This window comes from Calonectris borealis, chromosome 15 (assembly GCF_964195595.1).
Source record: "Calonectris borealis chromosome 15, bCalBor7.hap1.2, whole genome shotgun sequence".
NCBI lineage: Eukaryota > Metazoa > Chordata > Aves > Procellariiformes > Procellariidae > Calonectris > Calonectris borealis.
The window spans coordinates 22,649,488-22,674,807 of NC_134326.1; the positions used below are offsets into that span (position 1 = coordinate 22,649,488).

Sequence of the window (25,320 nt, forward strand, 5' to 3'; positions counted from 1 at the left end):
CCCACGGGATGGCAGAGCTCCTGGCAAGCCATTGTTTGAGCCCAGCCCGAGATGCAGCTCATTCATCAGATCATAATTATCTGCAGCAAAGCCTCGGTGCCTGGTGGGCATCCAGTGATTGTCTATTTCTGTAAGAAACGGCTGTTTTGAATTACAGAATAGGAACCAGAAATGTCATGGTGGATACTGAGCACAAACTTTTGTAATCTGACCCTCCCAAAAGCGTTCCCCTCTCACTTTATTTTTCTGTGTTCCCCTTTCAAACACCACTATCCTCTTCAGTTTTCATCACCTCCTTTATGCTTTTGAAGATCCCAGACTAACATTTCTAACCTTCCCAAAGCTTCATCTTAATCCCACAGGAATAACATTACATCAGTTCCTCGGGTGGATAAACTATGGTCACATAGAAAGTCACCAGGCAAAACCCAGGGCTCCTGGTCTCCATTTCTAGTCCTTACAAGGCATTTCCTCATTTCCTCAGAGAGGAACTCCTTTTTTCTGAAATCTTTGTTGAGCGTCACAAGGTAAAAAGAATAATGAAAGCACACAACACGCATGAAACTTAAAGGTCAAACTGTGATCTCAGATTTGGAAAACATCTATCATTCTGCTCAAAACCACAGGCAACAGGCAGTTTTAGAAGAGCTTGGCAGTGTACATTGCAAAACGGAGATAAGAATCTGGCATTTTGTATGCAAATATGAGTCTGAGTCCTGATTTACCTTCCCTGGTGTGAGAGTCAGTAGATGTTACCAAGTCCAAGTTAGCTGCTTCTGATCAAAATGAAAAACATTCCCCCGAGCAGATGTGTTGGCAGGGCAGTAGGTAGCTTCGTGTTACGGGTCTCCATCTCATCTTCAACTGTAACATTGGCTTTAGAAAGGTCATAGACTTTGTTTTCTGACTTCATGACTAATTTATTTTTCTTAGTTCCTCCCTCTGGCTCTTGGAACCCCTCATTCCTGCTCACAAACCACTGCTCTGAGAAGTTTCTCTAAACACTGTAAATTACCTTTGCACCAAAAGACTCAGTATTTTTCTGAATTGCTGTCTCAAGATCACTTTAATAAAATCACAGTATCATAAAATAATTAAGGAGATTCATTTATTATGTTACTACACGGGATAGGGGTATGGTGTCAATGCAATAAATATGGTGACCTCTTCAAATCTGTGGTTTGGTTAAGAAAAGCATCCAAAATTTGAAAGCTGATACTAATTATCCATATTCCATCACACAAACCACACTGTCACAACTCAAAAGTTCCTGACTGCAACCTTTACGGCTAAAGTTCATGTTGGTATTCGGAGTAAAGGAAAAATCTATCTTTTAACTATCCTTTACCTCAAGAATGGTACCAAAACCTGTGCGACGCTCTGTGCTACGTCCAACAGGGCAGCAAGGCACATTCCAGTTGATAATAACGAGCAATGCTCACCTAATTGACACTGGAGATGATACCCCTGTGAAAATGAGTGAAACCTGGAGTTGTTTAGAGAGGGTATTTCCCGCGGGACCTCCTGAACGCCCAATCACAAGTGCGGCTTCACTGCGGTGTGGCAATCAAGGTAATGAACAAAAATAATCTCATGAGGCCTCTTCAGAAACTGTTCTTCTCATTAGTCACAGCTACTGGTTTATAATTAACAGTCTAAACATGGAGTTAACTCACATACATATATTTAAATTTTTGAACAAGCTGTAATTCAACTCTTGACAGCTGAAGTCCCTCAGATGAGTAGAGCTGGACTTGCATTTGTTATTTGTGGAACTTCTTAGATCTGAAGTGTACATATTGAAATAAACTGATTTGAAATAATGAGTATTGGTGCTTATGAATTGTTTAATTTTTAAAAATCCAGTAAATTCTGTATTACTGAAATATCCTTCCTGTCTAAAAAAACGCTTTTTAGTTTAAAAAGCACGATTCTGAATACAGGGTGCACGATTATTTCAAAGTATTCAGTCATCACTTTCTTTTTAACAGCTTGAGTTAGACATGCTTTCAGGTTTTCATCCAACTGCCAGTTAGAAACCAATGGCATTTCTGCCCTTTCCTCTCATTAGGGACTTGGTCTTCTGTACCAGCAAATCTTCATCCCTCATCAGCCAGAGATACGAAAGCAGAAATCTCATCTATAATAGTAGTATCATGTACATCCTATTAAAGAGGACGGATAACATATTCAACAGTGCCTCAGGGCCACAATTTCAAAGACCTGTGTAGTGCTAAATGATGCAGGTGAAAGACTCCGGGGACTTTCCAAAGCCCCCAGCTGCACAACTCCCATTGATATCAGTTATTCAAATGAAAAGTTGTTTAATGTATTTGTTCTGGAGCTGAAGTTTCACTTAAAGTCTGGGAGAGACATAATCCCGTAGGCTAATTTTTAAAACTGATTCTCACTGATTTCAAAGGCAGGTAAATGGCTAAATACTCAGGTAAATCTAGCCCAGAGTGAGCCATAAATCCTATTTAGGGTCTATGTCCCTTTGAAATAATGGCAGTTAGGCTCCTATCTACTTTGAGGAGGTGGGTTTTAGCATCGCAAACATTTTGGCTGTATATCCATTACACGGATGTAACAGAGGCTAACCTCTAAATATTGCAATACCACATCTTTTACGGTAAAGGAATGGAAAGGAAATTAAAGATTTTTTTTGCCGCTGGAAATTGTCCAAAAATCAAAAAATGTACATACTTTGTAGACAAATTCTTCCAAAAAATATACAAGGATGACAACTGCCAGCATTAGAAAATGAGGTAGTTGAGGAATTGAGGAATATTGTGAAGGAAGAAAGACAAAGAAAAAGGCAAAACAGCGGCCTCACTGGGAAAAAACCCACAATTTGAAGAGGGGCATGAAAGTTGAAGACTTGAAGTCAAGACAGATGGAGCCAATACATTCAAAACCATTTGCAGTTGAGGTTATTTCATGAGACTTTGCTATTTGGAATGGCCGAAATATTGTAAGATCACACCTCTGCCTCTTTAAGAAGTCTGTTTTGAAGATATCCATCCTGGATGTGACCCTAAACACAGGACTGGAGAGGCTGAAATATTCACCCTAATCAATACTGCAGGCCCAGCCAGGTAAGTGTACTGGTGTGTCTCAGGTCTGCTGCTCTTCCACAGCAGGTGGCAAAAGGCCTCCTTAATCCTGACAACTGGTTAAATCCTTTTAAAGAAGGTTATGAAACGATCAGAGAATTTCAGCCCCAGGGCTGGCTACCCCCAATACCCACTTCAGCTCAGAAACGCCCATTCAGCACCCTGCTCCTCCTCCCAAAGCGTCCTGCAGTGAAACCCTTTTGTTTCCCACGGAACAAGATAATTCTCCAACGCCCCTTCTAGCCTTGCGCTTTTCTAATATTTCCAAACACTTGCACGAGCAAATAAAATCCCTGGGATTTTTAGCCGTCTTCTTGCTGAAATTAAACTACCTTCCACGTTCTTAAGTAAACTACAGAGCTGCAAGATACCGCCCAAATCTCTCTTGTTGCAATGCTCCTGCATGCTATAAATACAAAGTTAATTTGTGCAATGTGTGGGCTCACGCTTGGAAATGCAGAGGACTGTGCAAGCTAATATCCTTCCCAGGAAAAAACACAGCATGACGTACGAAAGAAAATGGTGCAAGCAAGAGGCAGCCGAGGGTCTCTAAAGAGAAAACAATGGCATATTTTCCAAAGATGGACTGAATGTCCCGATGGTGCCGAGCAGAGAAAAGAGAGGATGTCAAGAGAAACCAGAGTTTTTGTATGAGGAAATGACTGGAGGATGAAAAGGGGGTGGCAAGAGGCCGAGCTCACTGCGGTGAAACGGCTGGCGTACAGTCAGGCGATACATGGCTGCAGCCCAAAGCGTTAAAAATCCTCTGGCGTCTATCACCATTCGTTTGGGACTGACTTCATTTGCAAACTTTGGGATAAATATTAGCACAGCTATTCAAGATAGCCAGGGCAGCCGGCCCGTTTTTTCTCTTTATGGCTTTTAGGTGTGGACTGTAACACATCACTCAAGCAGCACAAAACAGATTTACTGAATAAGTCATTGCACTGGGCTTGAAAAAAAAATATTGTTTTGATTGGGTTGGTGGTAGGGTTCCACCCAAGATCCCTGGGAAAAGTTAATTAAGGACAACTGCTCACGCCATCACACACAGTGAAATCGAGCGAAGTGGGGAGAAGCAGCCATCGGGGAGCTGCTTCAGGCCTCCATAGCTTGGGCATAAGGGAGGATTCACCTGGGATTTATTTCATTTTTGGAACCACAGAAATTCAACTATTTGATCACCCTCCAGTAAATACTTCCACTATTATTTTATCTGCTTACTATGCATTCTTTGATTTTATGCTTACTACCTTGTTACCGTAAAAAGCTAATTGATTTTATGCTTAATGCCTTGTTACTGTAACGAAGCTAATTGATTACATCCATAAAACCAGCAGGCTACACACAATCTGATGGTTATGGTAGGATCTGCCACCAGATTTAAAAAGACAGCTGGAATTTTTTGTAGCTGTCTGTTCTTTTTCAGCTACCCTTGGACCTACGCAACTCATTAGAAACATACTGCCTACATGTAACCCTAACAGCTAGAGACCCCAAGGCTTTCTACATTGGGCCCATTTTCTACAAAAAAACCCTTGCAACTACTCAAGGAGGTAGAAGAGAGGACAACAGGGGAGTCACTGTGTGAACTTCAGCAAAGGAGACCAAAGCAATGGTCTACACAGAAATAGGCCTTGCACCCACCTGCAACGAGGGCGAGCGCTGGAGAGCTGCCAGCTGGAGTTACGCTGCCGAGGGGAAGGAGAAGTTCTGCTTGAGATGTCCCTCGACACGATACGGGTCCCTTGACACAATACGGGTCCCCAGCATCGCCTGGTATCTGCAGCAACAAACCCCTCTTGCCCCTCTATACTGGAGCAACGCTTGCACAGCTGGGAACAGAAGCGGTTACCATCACCCACCCCTCTGCTAAAATACAGACTCTAGAAACCGGCTGAGGCTCAAAGGAGAAAAGAGCAGGACAACACTGATGACTGCTGCAGACTATCCAGAGCCTCCTCGAGAGGCCGTGTGGATTTCAGACAGCTCCTTGTGTTTGGACACAGGGCAAGGGACACGTCCTCGGTCCCCAAAAGACATGTTTCTACCGCAGATCTCCCAACAGAACAACTACTGCCTATGCCAAGAGCTGCTACAGCCCTGTGGGTACGGTTACACAGGCTGCACTTTCTAAACCACTTGCAGAGACAGCATGCTTAAGAGTTGTTATTTCTTACAATTTGTGTGTTGGATGGTTTGCTAAAATTAGGAAGAAGTATATTCCAGAGCTGAACATTTATGGCTTCTTTACCATTACTGTATATTTTAATTCTTAAAAATAGATTTAAGTGACATGATAAGTAAAGAGTCCTGTTTAATCTATTTCAGCCTGTTTGCCACATTCCTGGTTTGGCCTGTTTGGCTTGTTAATTTAGAGATGCATAAAACCATCTGTTTCACTGTAGACTTTGTTTTAAGCCTCAGAGGAAACAAACCACACAAATAAATGAAATTCACTATGTCATTTCTGTTAGAATATATGTATTTACAGCCATCAGAGCAGACACTAAGTACCCCAGAACTCTAATGTTAGTGCAGGATTTTAACTACTTACAATACTCTTATAAAAAGTCAGTGCAACTGAATTTATATCACACAAGGGATTTTCTTAAATTGTTCCACCTCTCATTTAAAGTGAAAAACAGTGACATTCTACCCATTGTTAAAAGAAGGTAATAAAGAAAGAAAAAAACAAGCTTCATAATTAAAAAAATATATCTTGGAAAAAATACATCCCAGGCAGATGTACCTAATAGCCAGGATTCCTGTCCGTATATCTGCCTCTATGGTTTGTAATGCCAAAAAGTCACCTACAGACGCTCATCCTCTTGACATTACTGTAAACTTCAGCAGTCATACTCTATTTGTCAAAAACAGAGCAGACCTACAATTTTTTACTCAACAATATTTCACTAAGAAGACACATTCACTGAACCTAAAGTTTTTACAGATGTCTCTTTTATTGAGAAGAGACTCCTGTTCCAGATGAGAATGAGAAGGAAGAAAGTCATCCCCGAATGAGTTGCCTATGAAGAGGGCTACCACTCACTTCCATTTTTTGGCCAGAAAAATAAAACATATTTTGATTTTGATCTATAATAGAGATGATTTTTCAAAACTTGATACTTTTCCCACAAAATAGAGTCCTTGCTTATTGGCCGGGGTACTAGAGAGCTGCTGTGTCTGCTGCACTGATATTTAGAAAGAAAAAAAGGTTCTTTCAAATACAATATTCTCTAGTGTCTCCTTTCATCACTACTACACTATATAGTCTATTGCACAGACTGTAATCTTCAGATTCTGAAGATTAAATATTTAACTAAGGAAATCTAAAGATGTCAGTCATGGAGTAAATACTAAATCAATTTGAGAAAGTTCAGTGATATACTGCATAACATTTTACTGCTGGGTGAACAAGGAGTAGTTAGGTGGCCTGGGACCCCAAGTGGTTGTTGAGGAATCAAAGAATTTAACTGAGTAGTTTTAAAAATGTATAAGCCAATCGAAGTTGCTAATAGAACCTTATTTGAAGACAGTTCTCCAAACCATGTTTTTCAGCAGGGAGCTTAGGTTAAGGGAATATACTGCTAAAACATAATGACTTCCAAGAACCTGAGCCCCTGACCCTCTGCTCCCATCCACCAAAGCACATAAGCAGGACTTTGAACATTTCAAGAGTCCCACAGTCAGCTTCTTCCTTGGCCCCTTTTTCTTCTTTTCCTTCTTTTGGCTTTTCTGAAAGTGGCCTGGATTTTCCTCCTGGAGTTATTTTATCTCTTGCCATGAGAAAAACCTGTTATGTCTTATTCAAATGGCTAAACCAACCTACACTCACTGTCCCTTCAGTGCCTTCCCACAGCGCAGTTAGCGGGGTTGTACTCACAATATTCATCAGGGTCAGCAGGTACTTCTGAACATGTTCTTTCCCATGGAATTGAACAACTGAGTCATCTACCCCCAGAAGGACTTCAATGTTGTAATCATCTTCCGTCGCATGCCTTCGATAGCGCTGCCTCGATCTATGCACCCGGTCTTCAATAAAGCTCAACGCGCTGTCGAGACTATCCAAATTAGTGAGGTTAGCCGCTGAAATCAAACAGACAAATGAGTTATCAACCAGGACAGGTTCAGCCTCAGGTCTCAGCTAAGCTGGTATAAATTTGAAGTAGCAGCGTTTGTTATGTTCTGTGTGTTATATAACAGCATTAGTTTCATTTAATGTCAATTAAAAATGACCTAAATGAGAGAGATATCTGACCCAAAAGATTTTTACTTTGCAAAGTAAAAGCAATACTTTCTACAAAGTAATATTGCGTAATAAATGCAAGGCCAAAAGGAGAGCAAGTCATACCAATGTCTTGATGAGAAGAATGGAGCTGTTTGCAGTAAAATACTTGTTGCTTAAAAGTACTTGTAACAAAATACACCGTTCAGGGGTCTTGTGCTACCAAGGATATCCTCCATTTCAGAACAATCAAAGATAGACACCATACTTCAAAATCTGATCTTACTGCCCACAGAATCCTATTTCAAGGCAAGCGCAGTTGCCAATACAGCCTTTTTCTATCCAGGCAGGTAGTAACAAACCAATCCCTCCCGCTTCAACACATTGGCGCCTTTCCTAGATACACACATGCAATTCAACAGTAGCGACATGGATCCCCTTTATCGTTACAACTCAGGAACACATTTTAGATATGAAATTGATTAATTTATAGCTACATTCAGCTTTTCGTCCTTCATTCCCAATTTGCCACGTCACTCTGCGTTATTGTGTGTCAAAGACCAATCCATCAGGCACAATAGTAGCCACCTTTATTACTAACGATTTCTAATCATCCCTGTGATATGAAAAGCATGTTCTCTGACAGGACGGGATACAGTTAATGTGGCACCTACCTACTAAAAATTAACATAAAAATATGGAATGTTGACATTTCACCCTATAGAACAACAATGATGAGCATTAATATCATTATTATCATTTGCATTACAAGAGCCCTGGAAGCCCCACCGAGAACCTCTTGATTTCAGAGAATGACAGGAAAAGACTTGCTCAGAGAAGCGAAGAAAGGCAGCGAGAGCGCGGTGGATTGATGAAAGGCTCCCAGTGCTTAGTTCACAGAAACATAATAGAGCACAAAGGGAGGAAGCTAAAGCCATCACCTTCAAAGCAGAAATAAGAAACAACTCTTGGAAACGTTACAAAGCGGGTTCTCCATCTTCAGTTATTGAAGTTTTCACACAAAACTGGCTGCTTGGGCAGGGATGAATGAGTCCCCGGACCACTGGGCTCATTACAAGAACGTCTGTGCTCTTGCCTTAAGACCACTGCCTCGGGCTGCTGCTTCAGCAGGTCCTGGGCAATGCGCAGCCCGGGCAGAGCCCCCCGCCGCTCCCCGCCGCGCTGACAGCGACGTGCCGACCTGTACAGCCTCCGGCTGCCCGAGGGACGCACCCCCGGCCTCCCCGGCCCCCGCCGCAGCGCTCCTGACCGCCCCGTGCCTCAGGCTGTGCCCTGCGTGGCCAGGTGCTTGCCTCTGTGCCTCCTAGAAGAGACCGCCCGTCAAAGGACGGTCCCCGAAAGAGACGTTTGCCTGGGCAGCTTCTTCCCATTTCTCCACCAAGCTTCAGAGACGCGCTTGCCACGAGACCCGCCGCCGCAGGCCACCGCACTGCACTGGCAGAGCCCTCCGGCTCACCAGACAGAGAAAGCCCCACGCGGTGGTCCTACATCCCCCTGGAGCCACAATGTCCTTCTCCTGGGAGGGCAGCATTTAATAAGGGAGGGCAGCGGCTAATAAGCATAACCACCATGTTCTCATTGCCAGCCTCAAGGCTCCCAGCAGCTTCTGCTCCCGGGGCCGCAAGTTTTTAAAATTAGTCTGGTCAGAATCCATGCCTCAGCATGAAAATTCACTCTTCACGCCGAGCCCAGCTGTCACTCCCAGGTTGACTGCGGAGGGGGAGCGGGTCTGGCCCTGCAGCAATGGAGACGGCTCTTTACCAGGGCTCCAAACCTGCCAAGCAGCCAGCGCCAGCCCTCCTGCCTTACTCCACCAGCAAAACTTCAGTGTCAATCCTTGCTAGCGCCCAGAAGTAATCACCTAGCTATCACAGGTCTCGGGGGGTCACTACGGGATCGTGGGCAAGCATACATTCATGATCTATAAGGCAAATCACAGTTACTGTAAAATTTGACCATAAATCTTAAAAGCTCTCTAGAAAAGCGCAACTAGGCTGGCAGGGGCTGCAGGTCGTGTCCCCTCTCTGCTGCTCACAAAAAACTACAGTAATCAGCAGCAAGGCCAAAGCTATCAGACCTGCTATTGCAGAACAGCGGTGCTGGCGGGCAGGGAGAACCTGAGCCCTGCGCTGCGGCTGCAGGCGGGCAGCTCTGCTGTATTTGGGTGGACGGTCGGCTGTCAAGGTATCCAGAGCTTTTGTGCTTTCATTTCTTTCCCTATGTGTCAAAGTCAAACTAACTCCTATTACGGTATCTTTATTCCTGCTGTGAATAAATCAGCCAGAGGCAAAATGTGGTCCTACCGTCCTGCATTTACCATCCTGCAGTGAAAACTGCCTGTCCTCCCTCTCCGCTCCGCACTTCATCACTGTCACACCATAACCCTTACGGTCCCGCCAGCTCCTGATAAAAGTTATCAGGAGGTTCCCTGGGAGTCACCTCACTGCCACTGGGTGCCAACCAACTACTTTAAATTTTGCTTGGCACGCAAAACTTCCCCACAGCCACATTTACCTTCACCCCTCAGGTGTCAGCCCCTCAAGACAACATGCCCGGTGGGCAGGGGTCCCTCTGAGGCACCGACCGGACGTGCTTCCCAGCAGAGAGCGAGCCGCACCGGCTCCAGCTGGCGCTGGAATCAGCCCAAGACCAGCAGCACAGCTCAAAACATTTACAACAGTAGCTGCAAGATTTTCGACTCCTATCCCAACTTCCCACCAAGTGTCCTTTCCCGGGAGGCTCTCCCGGGACCGGCAGGGATGCCTCCACACACGGCCTGACCGCACATCGCACGGCTCCTCCTGCGGTGCTGCTCTGCCTCTCAGTCTCTTGGATGACGAATTGTTGGATTTGCTGGCCCGTGCTGTGTTATTCCCATGTTGGATTTGCTCCTAAATGACAGTGGCATCCAAATGAAATTAATACCTGTACCTTACCAAAGAGGAAGTGAAATAAAGTTGCACCTGCAGTAAATGAGAAATTTGTCATCTTTTGGCATCGCAACTTCCCTTAGCTGACATCAGTAACTTTGTTGTGTCATTGTACTGCTAACAATATGCTAGAAAAGCTCAAGATAAAAACCCGAAGAACTAAATTAGACACCAAACTCCTCCTTCACATGTTCCACATTACCCTCCTTCTGATCACCCCTGCACTTTGCACAATAACATCCCAGAAGTCATCTCAAACTGCAGTGTTTTACTAAATCGTCCCAAGACCTCTGCATCAGATGTTCATTTTCAGCAGCTTTTGCCAAATCAGTGCATCAGCCACTAACTACTGGTGCCAACTTTGTTCTCCATCTCCCAAGAGCAGACACTTGGCATTTGCAGGGGCTAACAACAGCCTGTGCTGAAACCCTCTCCTTGCTCCCGCTAGGAAAAATTCACATTTGTGAAAATTAACCACTGAGAGACAAGGCTGTATTTTTCTCTTGTGCTGCTCATCCAGAATAAATCAAAAGGACAGCAGCACTGTAACAGTTCTCCCAAAAATCTCTCAAAAAAGCTCTTTTTTCTAAAGCCAGCTAAAAACTCAGTGATATTTCAGTGATTTTCTCCTAACGCTGCAGACCGTCTTCCAGTGGAGGAGTAAAAAGTGCCCAAGTTGTCGATAGAAGGGAAACTTGTGCTTCTGGCTTAAGCATAAAATCAGGAGCCAGGCAGCCTGATTTGTGGCCCTGCCTCTGACACAGACTTTCCCCGCCGTGCTGGGAGATGCAGAAGGCAGCCGAGAGCTGGGCAGCAAAACTGCTGAGGGAAAAGCGTGTGCACCATCCCGCTTGATGCTGCAGCCTGGGGTTTTTGTGCGTGTCCTCCATTTTTGTTTGCAGTTAATGCAGGCAAGTGATCCTAACTGCTCCCAGGCAGCAAAGTCCCAGTCGTTTGCTGACTCAAGAACCAGACAATGTCCCCAGCTGTGACAGCCCCAATGATGCAGTAATATATGTAGAGTACATCGAAACCTAAAGAGGACAGGTCTTTATACCGTGCCGGTGCAAACTGCTTACAGCATTAAACGTCATACAAGATCCCTCTCCTCTGCTCCCTTCTCCCGAGCAATGTGCAATATCCCAATCTGTTACCTGAACTGTTCCACTTTTCAATCTGCTATTTTACTTTTTGTACCTGGGCTCTACCTGAGCTTCCACGTTCGCCAGGACTAGAGGTCTGAACACCCAGTACCGTGGCAGCACCGTGCAGCCTGGCTCCGATCCCCACCTCTAGGACAGGGAAAATTCACATTGACACCAGCATCAGCTTTGTCTTTGCAGGTCTTCAGAAGAATTCTCCATCTGTGACAGTTTGGGATGTTTGACAACACCTTATTTTCTGGGAAATTTTGCCTTGCTCATTAATCTTTGATACCATGTGCTTTACAGAAACCTAATTACATGACATCTCCTGGTTCTGCCTTACCCATCGTGGCAGGCAAAGCTCAAACAGATGCTGTGAGTTACTGAAGCATGAACACGCTGCCTGCCACGAAAACCGCCTCTCCCTGTGTTTTCTGTCACTCCCTTTAGGACATCCACCAAAAGCACAGTTGCTGGCTTGTGATCTTGTTTTGTTTTTTTCATGATCCCTTTCAAAAAGGCTCAGGGAAATCTGGCTGCACCTACAGCTCTTAAAGAGTCCCTTATGAAGCTACTGCACTTTAGTAGTACCAGCTTTAGGGTTCCCCAATCTCACAGGAGCAACATTGTCTTAATAAAGCAGTTTCTGATTTTTCACCTCCTCTTTCAGGTAGGGGAAGGGGACTTTCTGGCAAGCCCAGAGCAGGGACCAGGACAGGCAGCTGGGAGACTGACCTGCACATCACGTTCACAGCCACCACTGCGGCTTGTCAGCACAGCAACTCACTGGAATTTCTTTTCGAATACGAGTGTGCAGCATTCAGACCGGCCAGCCGCCATTTCAAATGCAGCTTGTTTGCTTTTGCGGACACTTCGTCTGTCACGGCAGGAGCAGACAAACACCTGAGCCGACTGCTGAGCACCTCCTCTGCAGCCTCACAAGGAGCAGCACTTCTGACGCGCTGCTTTGCCGCTGATCTCCATTCCTGGGACACACTCCTGAAGGGACTCCCTGTTTCCCATTCCTTCATGTGGCTTGCTGCAAACCACCAGCTTTTTTGTTGTTGTTTTTTTTTCCTTTTTAACCCCAGTGACTCAGACTGAACACCAGTGAAGCACAGCTGGAGCCATTCTGTTGCGGTGGCAAGCATATCTGCGTGTGCAGCACTGCGACGGCGCAGAAGCACGGGGCACCCACCCCTGCTCTGCTGCACTGCAGCTGGTGGCAATGCGACTCCAAGCCTGGGACTTGCGATCACAGCGTAGGCGTGAGGCCATCCATCCCTTGGTGCTGCAAACGCAGGAGGAACAGGCTGTGTGGCAGGGAAGCCGAAGGAGGCAGGGCGGACTTGCTTTAGCTCTCAGCTTCCCACTGCTCAAGTACATCTGCACCTCTGGAAAAGTACCAAACGCCCTCGACAGCTTGACAACGAACTGCTCTTTTGGGAATTGCACCTTAAATCAACAGTCATCTTTCTGTAACGCTCCCTGCCGCTCATATGGTGTAGGCTTCTGTCGTGTCTGTCCTCTGTGACCAACTGACTCCCCAACTAGCCCCCAATCAGCCTGCTTGTGTGTTCTACCAAAATCCTCATTTGTCTTCCATGGTAAATTGAAGCCCAACCCGTGGAGGTTGGAGGCAACAATGAACAGTCAACAAATCTTGCTTTTTATCCCCCGGCAATTTTTTCTCCCATTTTTAAGCTCCTCAGTTTGGGGTTTTGTTTTTCGTTCCAGTTGCACACAATCATCATGTGTTTTGCTCATTTGCTAATCAATAGTTTCTCTGATTTTTAATTTTTTTTTTTAAACTTATTTCTGCTGGCTTTACAGCCCTGCTCACCTTCCTCTTTGCTTTCTGTTTTGTTTTCCAAATGTCCTCTATTTGTCTTTCTTCTCCCCCTTAACCATCCTGCTCAGCTACATTGGTCTTTCATAATTTATAAATCCCTTTCCCATACTTCAGTCTGCATTTGGACCCTTCTGCTATAGATCATTCGTAAGAAAACTGGGTAAATCCAGCAAGGTGAATTAAAATGGAAGAGAGGTCCCGTGAGCTGAAAACAAATTGCAAATGGTCTAAACAAGAGAAGAAATCACACATAATGCACTGGGTACATGATACAAAGTTAGCCCTGTTTAAAAGGCATCCCTGAGGACACTGCCTCAACGCAACTTTTAACTGGGAGCTCAGTTTTCATGGGATTCTTCCGATTTCTTGAATCACAGGTTAACACAGCGGCTGCTACTTGGTAAATCCTTAACCAAGAGCAATTATTGCAGCAGAACTCTCTTTGGGTGTGTGTTCAAATTCCTCCTCTTAGACTTTTTTATATAAACCCAAAGCAAGACCACACTAGTAGTCTAAAGACCAGGCATGCACCAGGCATCCTCACCGAGGTTGTGAATTCTTGTCCTGCCCTTATCTGCTACGAAGCAGTAATTTAAAAGGAAACTTTTGGGCTGCATGCCTTGCTAACCATATGATCTTATTACGAGCTCCCTGCCTCTTAATTTACGGTAATGCCGTTTCTAGTCAAATCACATTTTTACACAGAGCCTGCTCCACCTTTCATCTGTCTGGGGGAAGTTTGCCACGGGTGTCTGGGTAAGCTGGGTTGGGCTCTCAAGAATAGTCTCAGACTCCAGCTGAAGAAGGCCACCAGATAGGGCAGCTGAACTCCTGCTGGAATGATCTGGTCATGGCATTTGAAATCAGGAGGAGTTCAAAGTATTTAACAGTACTTCAAATACTGTATATTTGGGCCTTTATAGAGCAATTCTTGTAAACTTCTTGGGGCAGAACAATTGTCCCATGTTTGCAGAATGAATGCACATTCTTGCAAACTCACGGGCACATTCACTGTTCCCTTTCTTTCTTGTCACCTATGCAACAGCACAGTGACTTTAAATCTCAGGACATGCTCAAGTGCCTGCCTGAATCAGAGTTATAAAGAATAACGAAGTTGAAAGCTACCAAAGTGGCAAAATAGAGGAGAACTTTCAAAACTGAAAAAAAAAATTGTCTTTTCCAAAGGATAAACCAATTAGCGCAGTGACAATGGCCAGGTGGACACCGTGGCAAATGGCCAGGCGAGAGGCACTAAGAATAACCACAGCTAGATGTTGCCAAGGAGATATTTTCTGGCATGTCACAACAAAGAGAAAAGGTATTACAATACTAAAAAGAAAAGTTGAAAACTAAATTGATCTCATCAGGGCCACAGTCACACAATGAATAACATAAAGATGAGAGATAATTGCACTGTTAAAAGATTAAGTGAGAGCGAGGTAATAGAATACCCCAGGCTAAAACTTTTTTTTTTTTTTTTGCAAAATGGTGAAACATATTGTGTTACAATTCTAACTTTCATATTACAACATAATAGTCAAAAAGGGGAAATGAAAGGAATGGCAAACCAGCCAGGCAAACCAATCTGTGTGACCTGGTTGAAATGGAGCTCTTTGAGAACTGAACATGAAGTTTTTCCAACAGAAAACTTATCCTTTGGAAAATTTTCAGCTATCAACCTCACTAATGCAAACACAGGTTTCACAATTTAGCACCAGATAATGAATGAGCAAGATGTTTCTCACTCAGTGCTTAAAAGTAAGCTCAAAAAGGGGCAAAAAAAGCTACTCTAGAAAATTAATTTATGGGCCAACCTCTAAGTTTCACTGACTTAATTGATTGCATCTGGGAAATGCTTATCTTGCAAATATTTTGGCAAGTCATTGTAAACTGGCCTGTATTGCAGAGCCTGTGACTTGCAAAACACGTTGCCTGATTTACCACATCCCACCCATTTAGAGAGCCCACAGCTGCCCCAGGAACAGGGCTCCCGCCCTCGCAAGCCCTCAAGCGCACGTGTGCACCCGTGCAGAGCGGGCTTTGCTTTACGTGAGTCATGTGGAGCTGCAAAGGGAGCTCAACACTCTCAATCTCATTTGCAGCTAATGCATAATTAATTAAACTGCAGAGTTCGGCCACGTCTCCACGCGGGTGCTCGGCGTAGAGCCACAGCTCCGTGAAGCTGTACGGGCCCCAGAGATGCCACCTGAAGTCCCAAATGCAGAGCTGCTCGCTCCCCTTTGAGCAAAGGATCGGGATCTGACCCACAACTTACTTTCCCCGACCAGGCTTTAACAAAGTGTTCATGGGTTATTTGAGTCCAAGTCTGCCACTGAGATACTCGAACGCCCAATCTATATTCCAAGCATGATTAAATTACAGCAAATTAGCACATTAAGTAAGCTGCCTAGCTGACCCCCTGGCTTTGTAGGTGACATGTCTAACAATCCCACCTGCATTTTTAACAGAATGAAATGCCAAATCATGGCACAGGACCTGAATGACAACAGGTTCCAAGGGATGGCAGTTGCCTTTCCATAAGCCAACTATTCTGCAAGAAGGGGAAATTAAGTTTAATTACAGTTTAACAAACAAACATTAAAAAACACACAGGTGAAAAAAAAAGAGCCAAATTCCTAGCCAGGGCAGGGGGGTGAGAAGACAGAGAAAAGACAAATAAATACATACAATAACCATACATCTTTGGAAATACTACTGAAAAATAACAGCTGAAGCAAATATGCATCTTTCCAACGCTTTTTAGCCGTAACTACAGAACAACAAATCTTGCCTTTTGGTAACTTTTCAAAGTGGAATTATCCCATCCTTTTAAAAGAGGAGCTCTTTTGTCAGGTATAGAGTCTCACAAAGTTGCAAATGATCCAATTAACCGTTTTCAATGTCAAGTATAACAAATATAGTGTAAATCTCATCAGTGTAAATAATGTATCACACAAATGACAATGCAAACAGCCCCTGTTCTTCTATATAATCATAATGATCTTTTAATTAGACAAAGTAAACGGTCTGCTGGTTTCGCCTTGTGAAAAACAGCATAGGAAGAAAGTTTCCAAGTTCTAGGGTGAAAAATGCATGCAATTTGAACTACCTGTAAGTTCAACCAACTCCTTGTACATCTTGGAATATTATGCCAGAAATCAGCAGTCAGTCAGAAAAAAAAGTTAATTTGAGTTTCACAAGAAGAAATTATCATCTGGACAGTCTGAGCAAAGGCAATGCGATGCACGATGCCTTGGCTACTTACACGGCAGGATTTGAATCAGAGCAAGAAGGAGTTATAGTTTTACCTATGTTTTGAAAATATCCTTGTTGCTAAATCTGCTTGGACTTTCTGCAAAAACAAAACCAGCTGCAATTGATTAGAGACTGTAAGAAAGACAAAGCTAACTTGGAGGACGCAGGAATTTCTTAAACTTCAAAATGACAGTAAAAAACCCTGAAAGAGAGAACCAGTGTCTGCTCCAGTGAAAGCACACGGGGTTTATTCCCAAGGCGTTTCAAAATCAAGGGCAAAGGCTTCTTTTGTTATTTGTACCAGAGCTCTGAATCTGTCAGATTCAGATTGCCTACAAAAGGCAAACTGCTAAACGCTGCCCTTCCCATTGCCGTGCGTGGGTGGGAGTCGGGGTCCCGACGACGGCGGCTGAGAAGAAATGCTTCCAAAATGCCGCAGTCTTCATGAACACGTACCAGGGATGGAGAGAGGGGGGAGGAAGGGAGGAAGGAAAGAAGCTGGATGGACGCAAGGATGCCAAAACCCTCTGGGGAGAAGGCAAATCAAGAGGCAGAAGTCGCAACAACACAAACGCAAGAGACGAAAGTGAAAAGAAATCGTGGTCGGTCTTCATGGTGCAGCTCCCCATGCCCCTGGGAAGGCAAAGCCCGGGCTTGCTCCCAGCTCCCGCTGCCCAGCCCTGAGAGCTGCAGCCTGTGAACAGCCTCCGAGCTTCGGGGAGCGCAGGGATGAGAGCCTAGGTTTGCGAGGCAATCCACCTCCCCAGCGCACGCGGGCAGGGCTTTAATGTTTCTTTTTCAAGATAAATTTAGCATTAATATCTGGGCTTTAGAGGGATTAGAGGCAGGTCATCAGGCAGTTGTTTAGTTTTCTGGCAGGTCCAAGATATTTTTAATTCCTTTTGGGTCAAATGAACTTGAATACTGAATTTTTTTTAAAGTGAAGACACAAACAAATAATTTCAGTTCATCTGAAATCACGTTTTACTCATTTGATATGAAATCAAGCACTTCAAGTCTCAATTCAGAGACTCGTTCAAAAATACAAGACATTTCAAGAGAAAGAAGGGAAATGGTTTGTTTCAAACCCACTGCCATGAAACCCTTCAACATTTTCGGGGTTTTTCTTTCTTTATCTGTGTGAAGTTCAGTGAAAATTCAGTATCTTTTATCACCAATAAAAAACGTCACCCAACTTAACTGCAAGTGCCAGGCCTAAAAAGAGTTTCCATTTGCCTCTTTCCATGATCTATCCCCCTTCCCCCAAAGGAACGATCATCATTTCAGGACCTCTGTATTTTTGTCGGGTCATTCACATATTATTGATAAGCAAGCTGTACTCAGTGCTGTCTGACGTGTCCTTCAGATTGGCTTCCAGCCTAATCAAACTGAGGTCGTTTGTCTACTAAATGAGATGTAGCTGGTAGGATGTAATGCTCCTTGGCAGGCGTTTGAGAACTCTCCTATAGGGACAAATCAGACCCACCGCACCCCAAAATAAAAGCCTTTCAAGAATTATGTAGCAAGGAATTTATCTCCTGAACTAAAGACAGTATCATCTTTGTCTGTGTAAATAAGGCTTGAAGTGGTCAGAAATTGCATTTGTATTCACTCTGCAGAGTGTTACAAAATTGCTTCGGTATTAATGACTACTCTGCTCTTACTACATGGAATGAAATCAGACTTTGGAAAGCAAATGCACAATGCCCAGTAAGAAGGGCTGGGAAGCCTTTTACATATATATATGTAGACATATATAGAGATACACACACATGTAATAATTGGTAAAATGAAAGAACTCTGTATTTTAACAAGGTATAATGGTGGTTGGAGGGCTGGTGGACAACTCACTTGTTAGCTACCATTTCTATTGGAAATGTTTTTAAAAGGAGTCAAACGTATTGGAAAACTATCAGAAACAACAGCAAATTGAGATATTCAATTTTTTAAAATTCAATTAAATTATCTTTAAATGGTGCTAACCCAAACTGATGCTAAAAAGGCTAGACAAGTCAATGGCTGTTAGAGAAACAACAGAAGCTGCTAAGGGTAAAACCAGACAGTTGCTCCAAAGCTTCAAGCAGTTTCTGCCTCCTGAACTGGAACAGTGTATAAAGACCATTTAGCCTCCAACCTGTTACTTCTGCAGAGTAAACGGGAAATGTCGAAGTCAACACCAAAAAAACCTTTCAAATTGCCTTACAAAGCAGTTGCTAGAGTAATCAAGAAGTTAACGGAGAGCTCTGCTGACATAAGTAGTACAGGCTACCCGTAATTAACACATTCTGTGTAAAACTGGTAAAAACGGAGTCACTGAAGAGCTGAGTTTCTGCAATGAGTTATGGGTTTTATCCAAATACTGGATTTGGATTAGTTGAATTCTATCATCTGTTTCTACCTAGCTAAGAATTGGCTAATCAAGCCACTCCTAGTTTACTTGATTCTAAAAATGCCTGTGATCAGTTAAACAATGACCATAGGAAGAAATAGAACAAATACAAAAACCTTCCACAAATCATCGGCTATAACACCATAGTTTATGTTTCATTTTAGGAACCAAAAGGTAAACAGCTGTCCACGAGTCTACCCATTTTCTTTATTCTTCCAAAACCTAAATGTTTAGACTAAAAAACTGATCATACAAAAGCACTCAAAATATTAATTATTAACACATACTGTGCTAACAGAAGTAGTAACATGGTCCCCTCATCTGAAGTCAGAACAGACTCTATCTCTTTCAGTTCTTGCTGAGCAAGAGAATATTACTCCTTCAGTTGTTCAACAGAGAAATTCTTTATATTTTCCCATTATCCCAAAAAGAAGAGAAGTCTACAAAGCAATCCAGCAAAGCTAAACACCAACTGAACTTACTTTAAAGAAATAAAGTGACATCTTGTAGTATGGGGAAGCAAGGCTGGAGGGAAAAGTAGTATCTTTTGGTAGCTGAAGGTGGCACACGTTGGGTATCAGGGTCTCTTCAACAGATTATTGTATAGCTTCCTACCTGTCTCCTCAGCAACACGAGTACCCACATACAGTCTCCTTCAGTCCACCTATAGTATCTGTTCACGCAGGTCTGAGACCATAAATCAGTGCTGAAAAGTAATGTTTTTGAGAGTCAGACAAAACAGCATTTACTCGTCCGACAACAGTGCTATTCAATTATGCAGCAAGAAAAAGACGTGAAAGTACCACAGTCAATAAAGACTCCACTTGGCTTTGGTGCCCTGGAAGCCCCTGCGAGTCCCCAACAATTATTTTGGATTTGCAGGACTCTACATGATCTCTGCAGTGTGGGAGCTGGACATGTATTTATTGAAGCTGACACTAATCAATACCCATCACGTTCTCACAGGTTTCAACTTGATTAGAAAAATGGTATCAACAGCTGCTACTGTCCCGCTGAGCTGCAGAAGCAAGCAGAGGGTTGATGGTATCTAGCTGCTCTCATTGCGTGGTCCTCCAGCTTATCTTCACCTGAGCTCCAGGCTGCCTTCAGTGCAAAGTTTTCCATTTGACCTTTCCTATACTTCTCTTAGGATCAGAGAATTTTAATTTACTACTTTTTCACTCTTTCCAATCTATTTCTGGCTAACGTTCTCTAAAATTTCTGAAGCATTCAGGTTTCTTACATTTTGGTTTTAGTCCAAGGTGCCTTAGTCTGAAATACTGCAGTGCAGCTGGGCAACTCCTACATTTTGCTGAATAACTGGTTCACCAAAAACAAGTTTTGATTGTTTTGAAATAATTTTCAAATTGAACCGCAGGCTTTTTGAGGGGTAAAAAAAAAAATAAAATAATGGAGCAAGGACTTATGTTTCATTTCGGTGAACATATATTCCACAATAAGAAAGCGCCCAACCAGCTCAGGCTACAGCAGAGCGGAGGGGAGGAGGACATGCAACCATGCAAGCACCTGGGGGTGTCTATCTTCCAATGCTGGAAGCCAGCTCTAGCCTGTGAAGTTGCAAATGTTGCAAGGTTAGTCCATGCCTCAGTTCTCTCAAGTATAACGTGCGTTAAAGGAGTCAGTTCACAGAAAGAGCCGAAGGGCTGCGCCTTGCCAAAGGACTGCAATCTGTGGGAATTCGATACAACCAGGCAGCATGAGGGAGATCCTCAACCCTCCAGCCCGAGAGCTTGTTTTTTGCAGAGATTGTCTAGCTTTAAGCTATTACCTACTTCTTGACCCAAAAGGCCATTTGAATGGGAGATTGTTATCTAAGTCTTCAGCAACGTTTCTCAACCTTGCTAAAAATCAGGAAATACTGATTCTGAGCAGCCAGCTGTGGGGGGAAAAAAGCCCACACCACAATGAAAAAAAAAATCACAATGTGAAAAGAAGGGAAGCAAAGCAGCTAGCAAAAGGAAAAACCTTTTAAAGGTGAAACCACAAAGCGGGAGTGTCAAACCGCAGTATGAAATTAGTGCAGCAACCATTACACATTGCCTGTAGATGAGTTTCAGCTACCTCTTCTGACCGAGCTGTAGCTGTGGGCGCCGCACTGGAGTTTTTATGTTCAGGGGGCTAAATATTTTCAGACAATTCCACTAGAATTATGTTTAAAAAACTCATCTGGAAAGCCAAGTAATGCTCTGGGAGACAAAAGAGAACATCAGTATTTGGATCACCTAAGGTACGAGGAAAGTCAGCAAAGAACAAAATGTCTGAAGCATTAACCTGCCAGGATTATTCCTTAACGTCACAAATTTCAGGTCCATTTGAAGTCTCACAACAGAGAAACTAAGGCAACCGATTGAACTTCCTTGTGAAAAGATTAAAAAAAAAAATCCTATAGAGTACAGCATGTGGTCTTGCAGATACGTCCTGAATTCACCCAGGGAGATCAACGCCTGTTGCAGAAACCCTCTGTTGCCATTAGTCAAAGCAAAGAGAGGGTAAAAAATGTACTTTCTCATCCAGCTGCAAATGCAGCTCCTCTCTCTTGGTTTCCCAGTCTTCCAGGCCTGAATCAAGCTCAGTGCAGACATTACCTACAGTTACCTATCTCATCAAGGCCAAAAACATGCCCAGTGGCCTGTGAGCAATATCCTGCCCCACTGGCATCAGCGGCTTAACTTCAACAGAGCCACGCGTCCACCTTCTCCTTGCGGCTCAGAATAACCTCCAGAACACCAACACCCTTCCCCAAAGACAAGTGATGGCAAAACTCCAACGGGTTCTGTAGATGACCATCTGGCAAGGAAAGGGTTCACGCCAAAACGCGTGTGTGAGGGCGAAGAGGGTTGTTTGGGTTTGGGGAGAAGAGTTGCTCTTTTGGCAGATACACGTAGAATGTGGCGATGGAGGGCTCTGGGAAGAGACATTCGATGTGCTTCCAAGTGCTGGACCATGGATGGAAACGCCAGTGAAGAACTGCAAGAAAAGAGGCAAAAAGAGGCACTGATGGCACAGAAGTGCAGGGGTCTGAAAACACAGGTTTGGGAGGAACAGGGGACTGAATAGAGAGAAAGAACCAAGTGACAAAGAAGCATCGCCCAGCTCCCGGAGCAGGGGCTGCTGACTACTGCTGGTTTCACGCCCTCCTGCACAAGCAGCTCATCTTTTGCAGGCTCTGGGTAAACCAGGACACCGGGGTAGAGCCGACTGAACGTCTGCCAGGGATGAAAATCTCCTCTAGGAAACCTGGCAGCCGGTGGATTGGCAGGTCACTGAAAAGCGTTGAAGCCCTGCCCCTGAAGCAGCTGCCCAGGGCCGCTGGTTCTGCCGCCGGCGGAAGCCTCGCTGCTGCTCCCGACAGGGCGAGCACAGCAGGAGCGGCTCTGCCAAGGGGCTGGTGCTGGTGGATCACAGGTGGTGACACAGACGTCTTGGAAGACCAACGAAAAATGCTCAGGAGAGAGAGACCGCCAGAACAGACAAGCATGGTGGCAAGGATCAGGCTGAGAGGGCCAAAGGGAGCCATTTCGTGTATCGGGATTGTCACAGCTGGGCTGGCACCAGCACAGCCTTCTTCCTAGCCCTGCTTTCCTGACACACGTTATCCTGGAATAACGTGCACGTACAGCCACACCAACTCACGGTTTACGGAGTTTGCCCAGATTTTCCGCTCCCCGGGAAAGCAGGGGGCCAATACCGGAGTACGAGATCCCAGCCAGCGTCCTCCGCTTCCCAGCTCTTCCCTTGGCACCGTGGGAGGAAGGGAGAGAGGCCGGGAAGAGCCAGGCAGGGACGGAGCTCGCACCGGGGCAGCTAACACAGGGCTGCAGCCCGCCCGCGCGCGCACCGGGGCCTGCACTGCCGCTTCTCCGCACCACGACGCGTGGCTGCTGCTCAGGCTCATTCCAGATCTGCTTAGACTGTAAATTCTGCAGGGCAGGGAGCGTCCCCCGCTGTGCTGGCACCGCGTTATCGTCGGGCGTTTCCAGTCCAGGCTGGGCGTGAGGTGTAACCATCATGTAAGCAACTGATAGCAACAAGCCCTTTTTTCCCTGGAGCCAACTGCTTCCTCAAACTTCTGTAAATCTCTGCCTCCTAACATGAAGTTAGCACGGCTCTGTAATTATGGATGTAGCATAAGGAGCAGACAAGCTGAGTTAGGCTTCCGATTGCATGTCTAATTTATGTGCAACTGCAGCAATTACAGATGCAAATTAAATAACTGTGCAGAAAATGGGTTTTATTAGCCATAACTAAAACCCAATAAAACTCAGTAGCTCATGCACATCTCTGCACTGAATGTGCCTCCCTAGAATGTCAATTAGAAATGTGAGAAACGACCAGGATTTTCTATTTCCTAATCGGGGGCGGGGGGGGGAAGGATAAGCTGTCAGAGCACATGTCTTTCTTCCACAACAAAACGAACAGGAGCTCTAATTGGCAATTTCAGAGCAACACATTGTTTTACAGACAGCAGTTCTATGCAGCTTTTAAACACATTATTTATACTCAGTCTTTCATGCCTGATGTGGCTGAGAAAAGTCTCATCTAATAAAACCATATGCTAAATATAATTCAGCTTCAGAAGAGGCCGACTCTGACTACCTGGCAGGTTGGGATTTGAAAGTTTAAACTCAAAGCTGAGAAACACCGTGCTTAACTTCGCAGCCCTTCTGAGATTTGGGAAGTTGGGGGGTTCTTAGCATCATTTCAGCTGGGTTGTGAAAAGCCTCTCTGGATGTTTTAGTGCTGAAACCACTCAAATTTTCTGTCATTCAGACTTAGCATGAGTGCTGCCATGTCTAAGGGGCCAGTGCTAACCTGTCAATTTGTTTAAAAGCAATAAAAAAATTGTTCCCATTAAATCAAGGTTAATCCTCCCTGCATAGTTCTTATACAATTCCCCGCTGTGTGTGACTAAACCTACTCCAAACACCTGGATAAAAAGTTTACATATACCACGGTGTGTCCACACTGTCCGCTTGCTTCATTCCTTGTTTTGCAAGGGAGGGGGGATTTTCCCGGCTGGCTGCGTTACACACACGAGTTAATCACTGGCTCTGACTGGGAAGTGACCGCTGGCTCTCAGCCTGGGGACCTGGCGTGGTCCTGTATAGCCACCTACACACAGCAGGTCAGAGCGTACCGCGCTGCACGGCGTAGACACGCCAGGACTTCCAGCTACAGTATACGTAATTCCCACTACACATCACGCATCCTCCCTTCCCCACCCAGCTGCAGGCGGAGGCTTAGGAAGGACTCCCTTCCTCCCCGCCACCCGTGTCCGCCCCGGGCAGGGTGGGATTGCCCAGGTCCCTTCCCCGGGGGGTCTGGCAGCCGCCGAGCAGGGCCAGCCCCCGGGGACCAGGGCGAGACAGAAACACCCGGCCTCTCGCGTGGGGCTGGCAGCCGGTGCCAGCGGAGCGGGCAGCCTGCCGCAGCCAGCGGGCGGCCTTGGCTCCAGGCTCCCTCCAACGCCGCTCCCACCGGCGCCCTCTCCTCCCACTGACGTCCACGGACGCTCTCCGCTTCCTCAGCTGTCCCGCTTCCGGGTGCAATGCTTCCAACGCAGCATCTTCCGCAACGTACACGCTAATACAGGCGGGACAGCGCGTAAGATTAGCAGGATCATTGCTATTCCTACGCCGCTGCCCAGTGGACCTGCGCTCCCTGCCACTGCCCTGAGCTTCTCCTGCCAGGCCACAGCACGGACACTCATTCTGGATGCAGAAACCTCCTTCAAAACTCAAATATACCACATCCACTGACTTCCCCTTGTCTCTTGCGGCAGTTATATCCTCAAACAACTCCAGCAAATTACTTAAGCACGACCTCCCTTGCCTGAATGTCTGCCAGGTAGTCTTAATTAAACTGTGCATTCCCGCATACACTCTCCACAGCACCCTGAGGAGAGGTTTCCAAGATTTCCTCATTTTGTATATTCCCTTGGATCATCTATCATTAAACAGCAATAACGATAAGCAAAATGAAAAAGACAAGAATAGTTCTGTATCTGCAGGAAGATAGCACACAGTAACTAGAAATCAGTTATTAGACCGGCCACCGCGCCTCTCCCCAAGCAGAGATCCTGAGACGCTGAGCACTTCACTACAGCTCCTGAAGTAGAAGATTTTCAAACATTGTGGTGATGGACATCTGAGTAAAATCTAAAGAAGACGTGTTTAGAACAGGTCTTATCATAGGGCGGATTATTTAAGCAAAAAGAGAAGGTGGCCCAGAGATACTGATTCTGCGTACAATTTGAATAATAGGAGCATGTACATGGAATCGTTTCCAAAGTTAGTTACTAAGGGACTCATATCAAAGGCATTAGCATTTGATAATTAATTTTTTATGTTGCAGTTCTAGATT

General features: G+C 44.9%; 1 protein-coding gene across 1 annotated transcript in view; it reads right to left on the minus strand.

Annotated features, from left to right (window-relative positions):
* ADAMTS2 (ADAM metallopeptidase with thrombospondin type 1 motif 2) overlaps nt 1-25,320 on the minus strand; it is a 184,116-nt gene that overhangs the window by 49,599 nt on the left and 109,197 nt on the right. Inside the window, exon 5 of the mRNA XM_075164857.1 lies at nt 7,003-7,205. Coding sequence (XP_075020958.1) covers nt 7,003-7,205 — 203 coding nt within the window. The remainder of the gene's footprint in view (nt 1-7,002; nt 7,206-25,320) is intronic.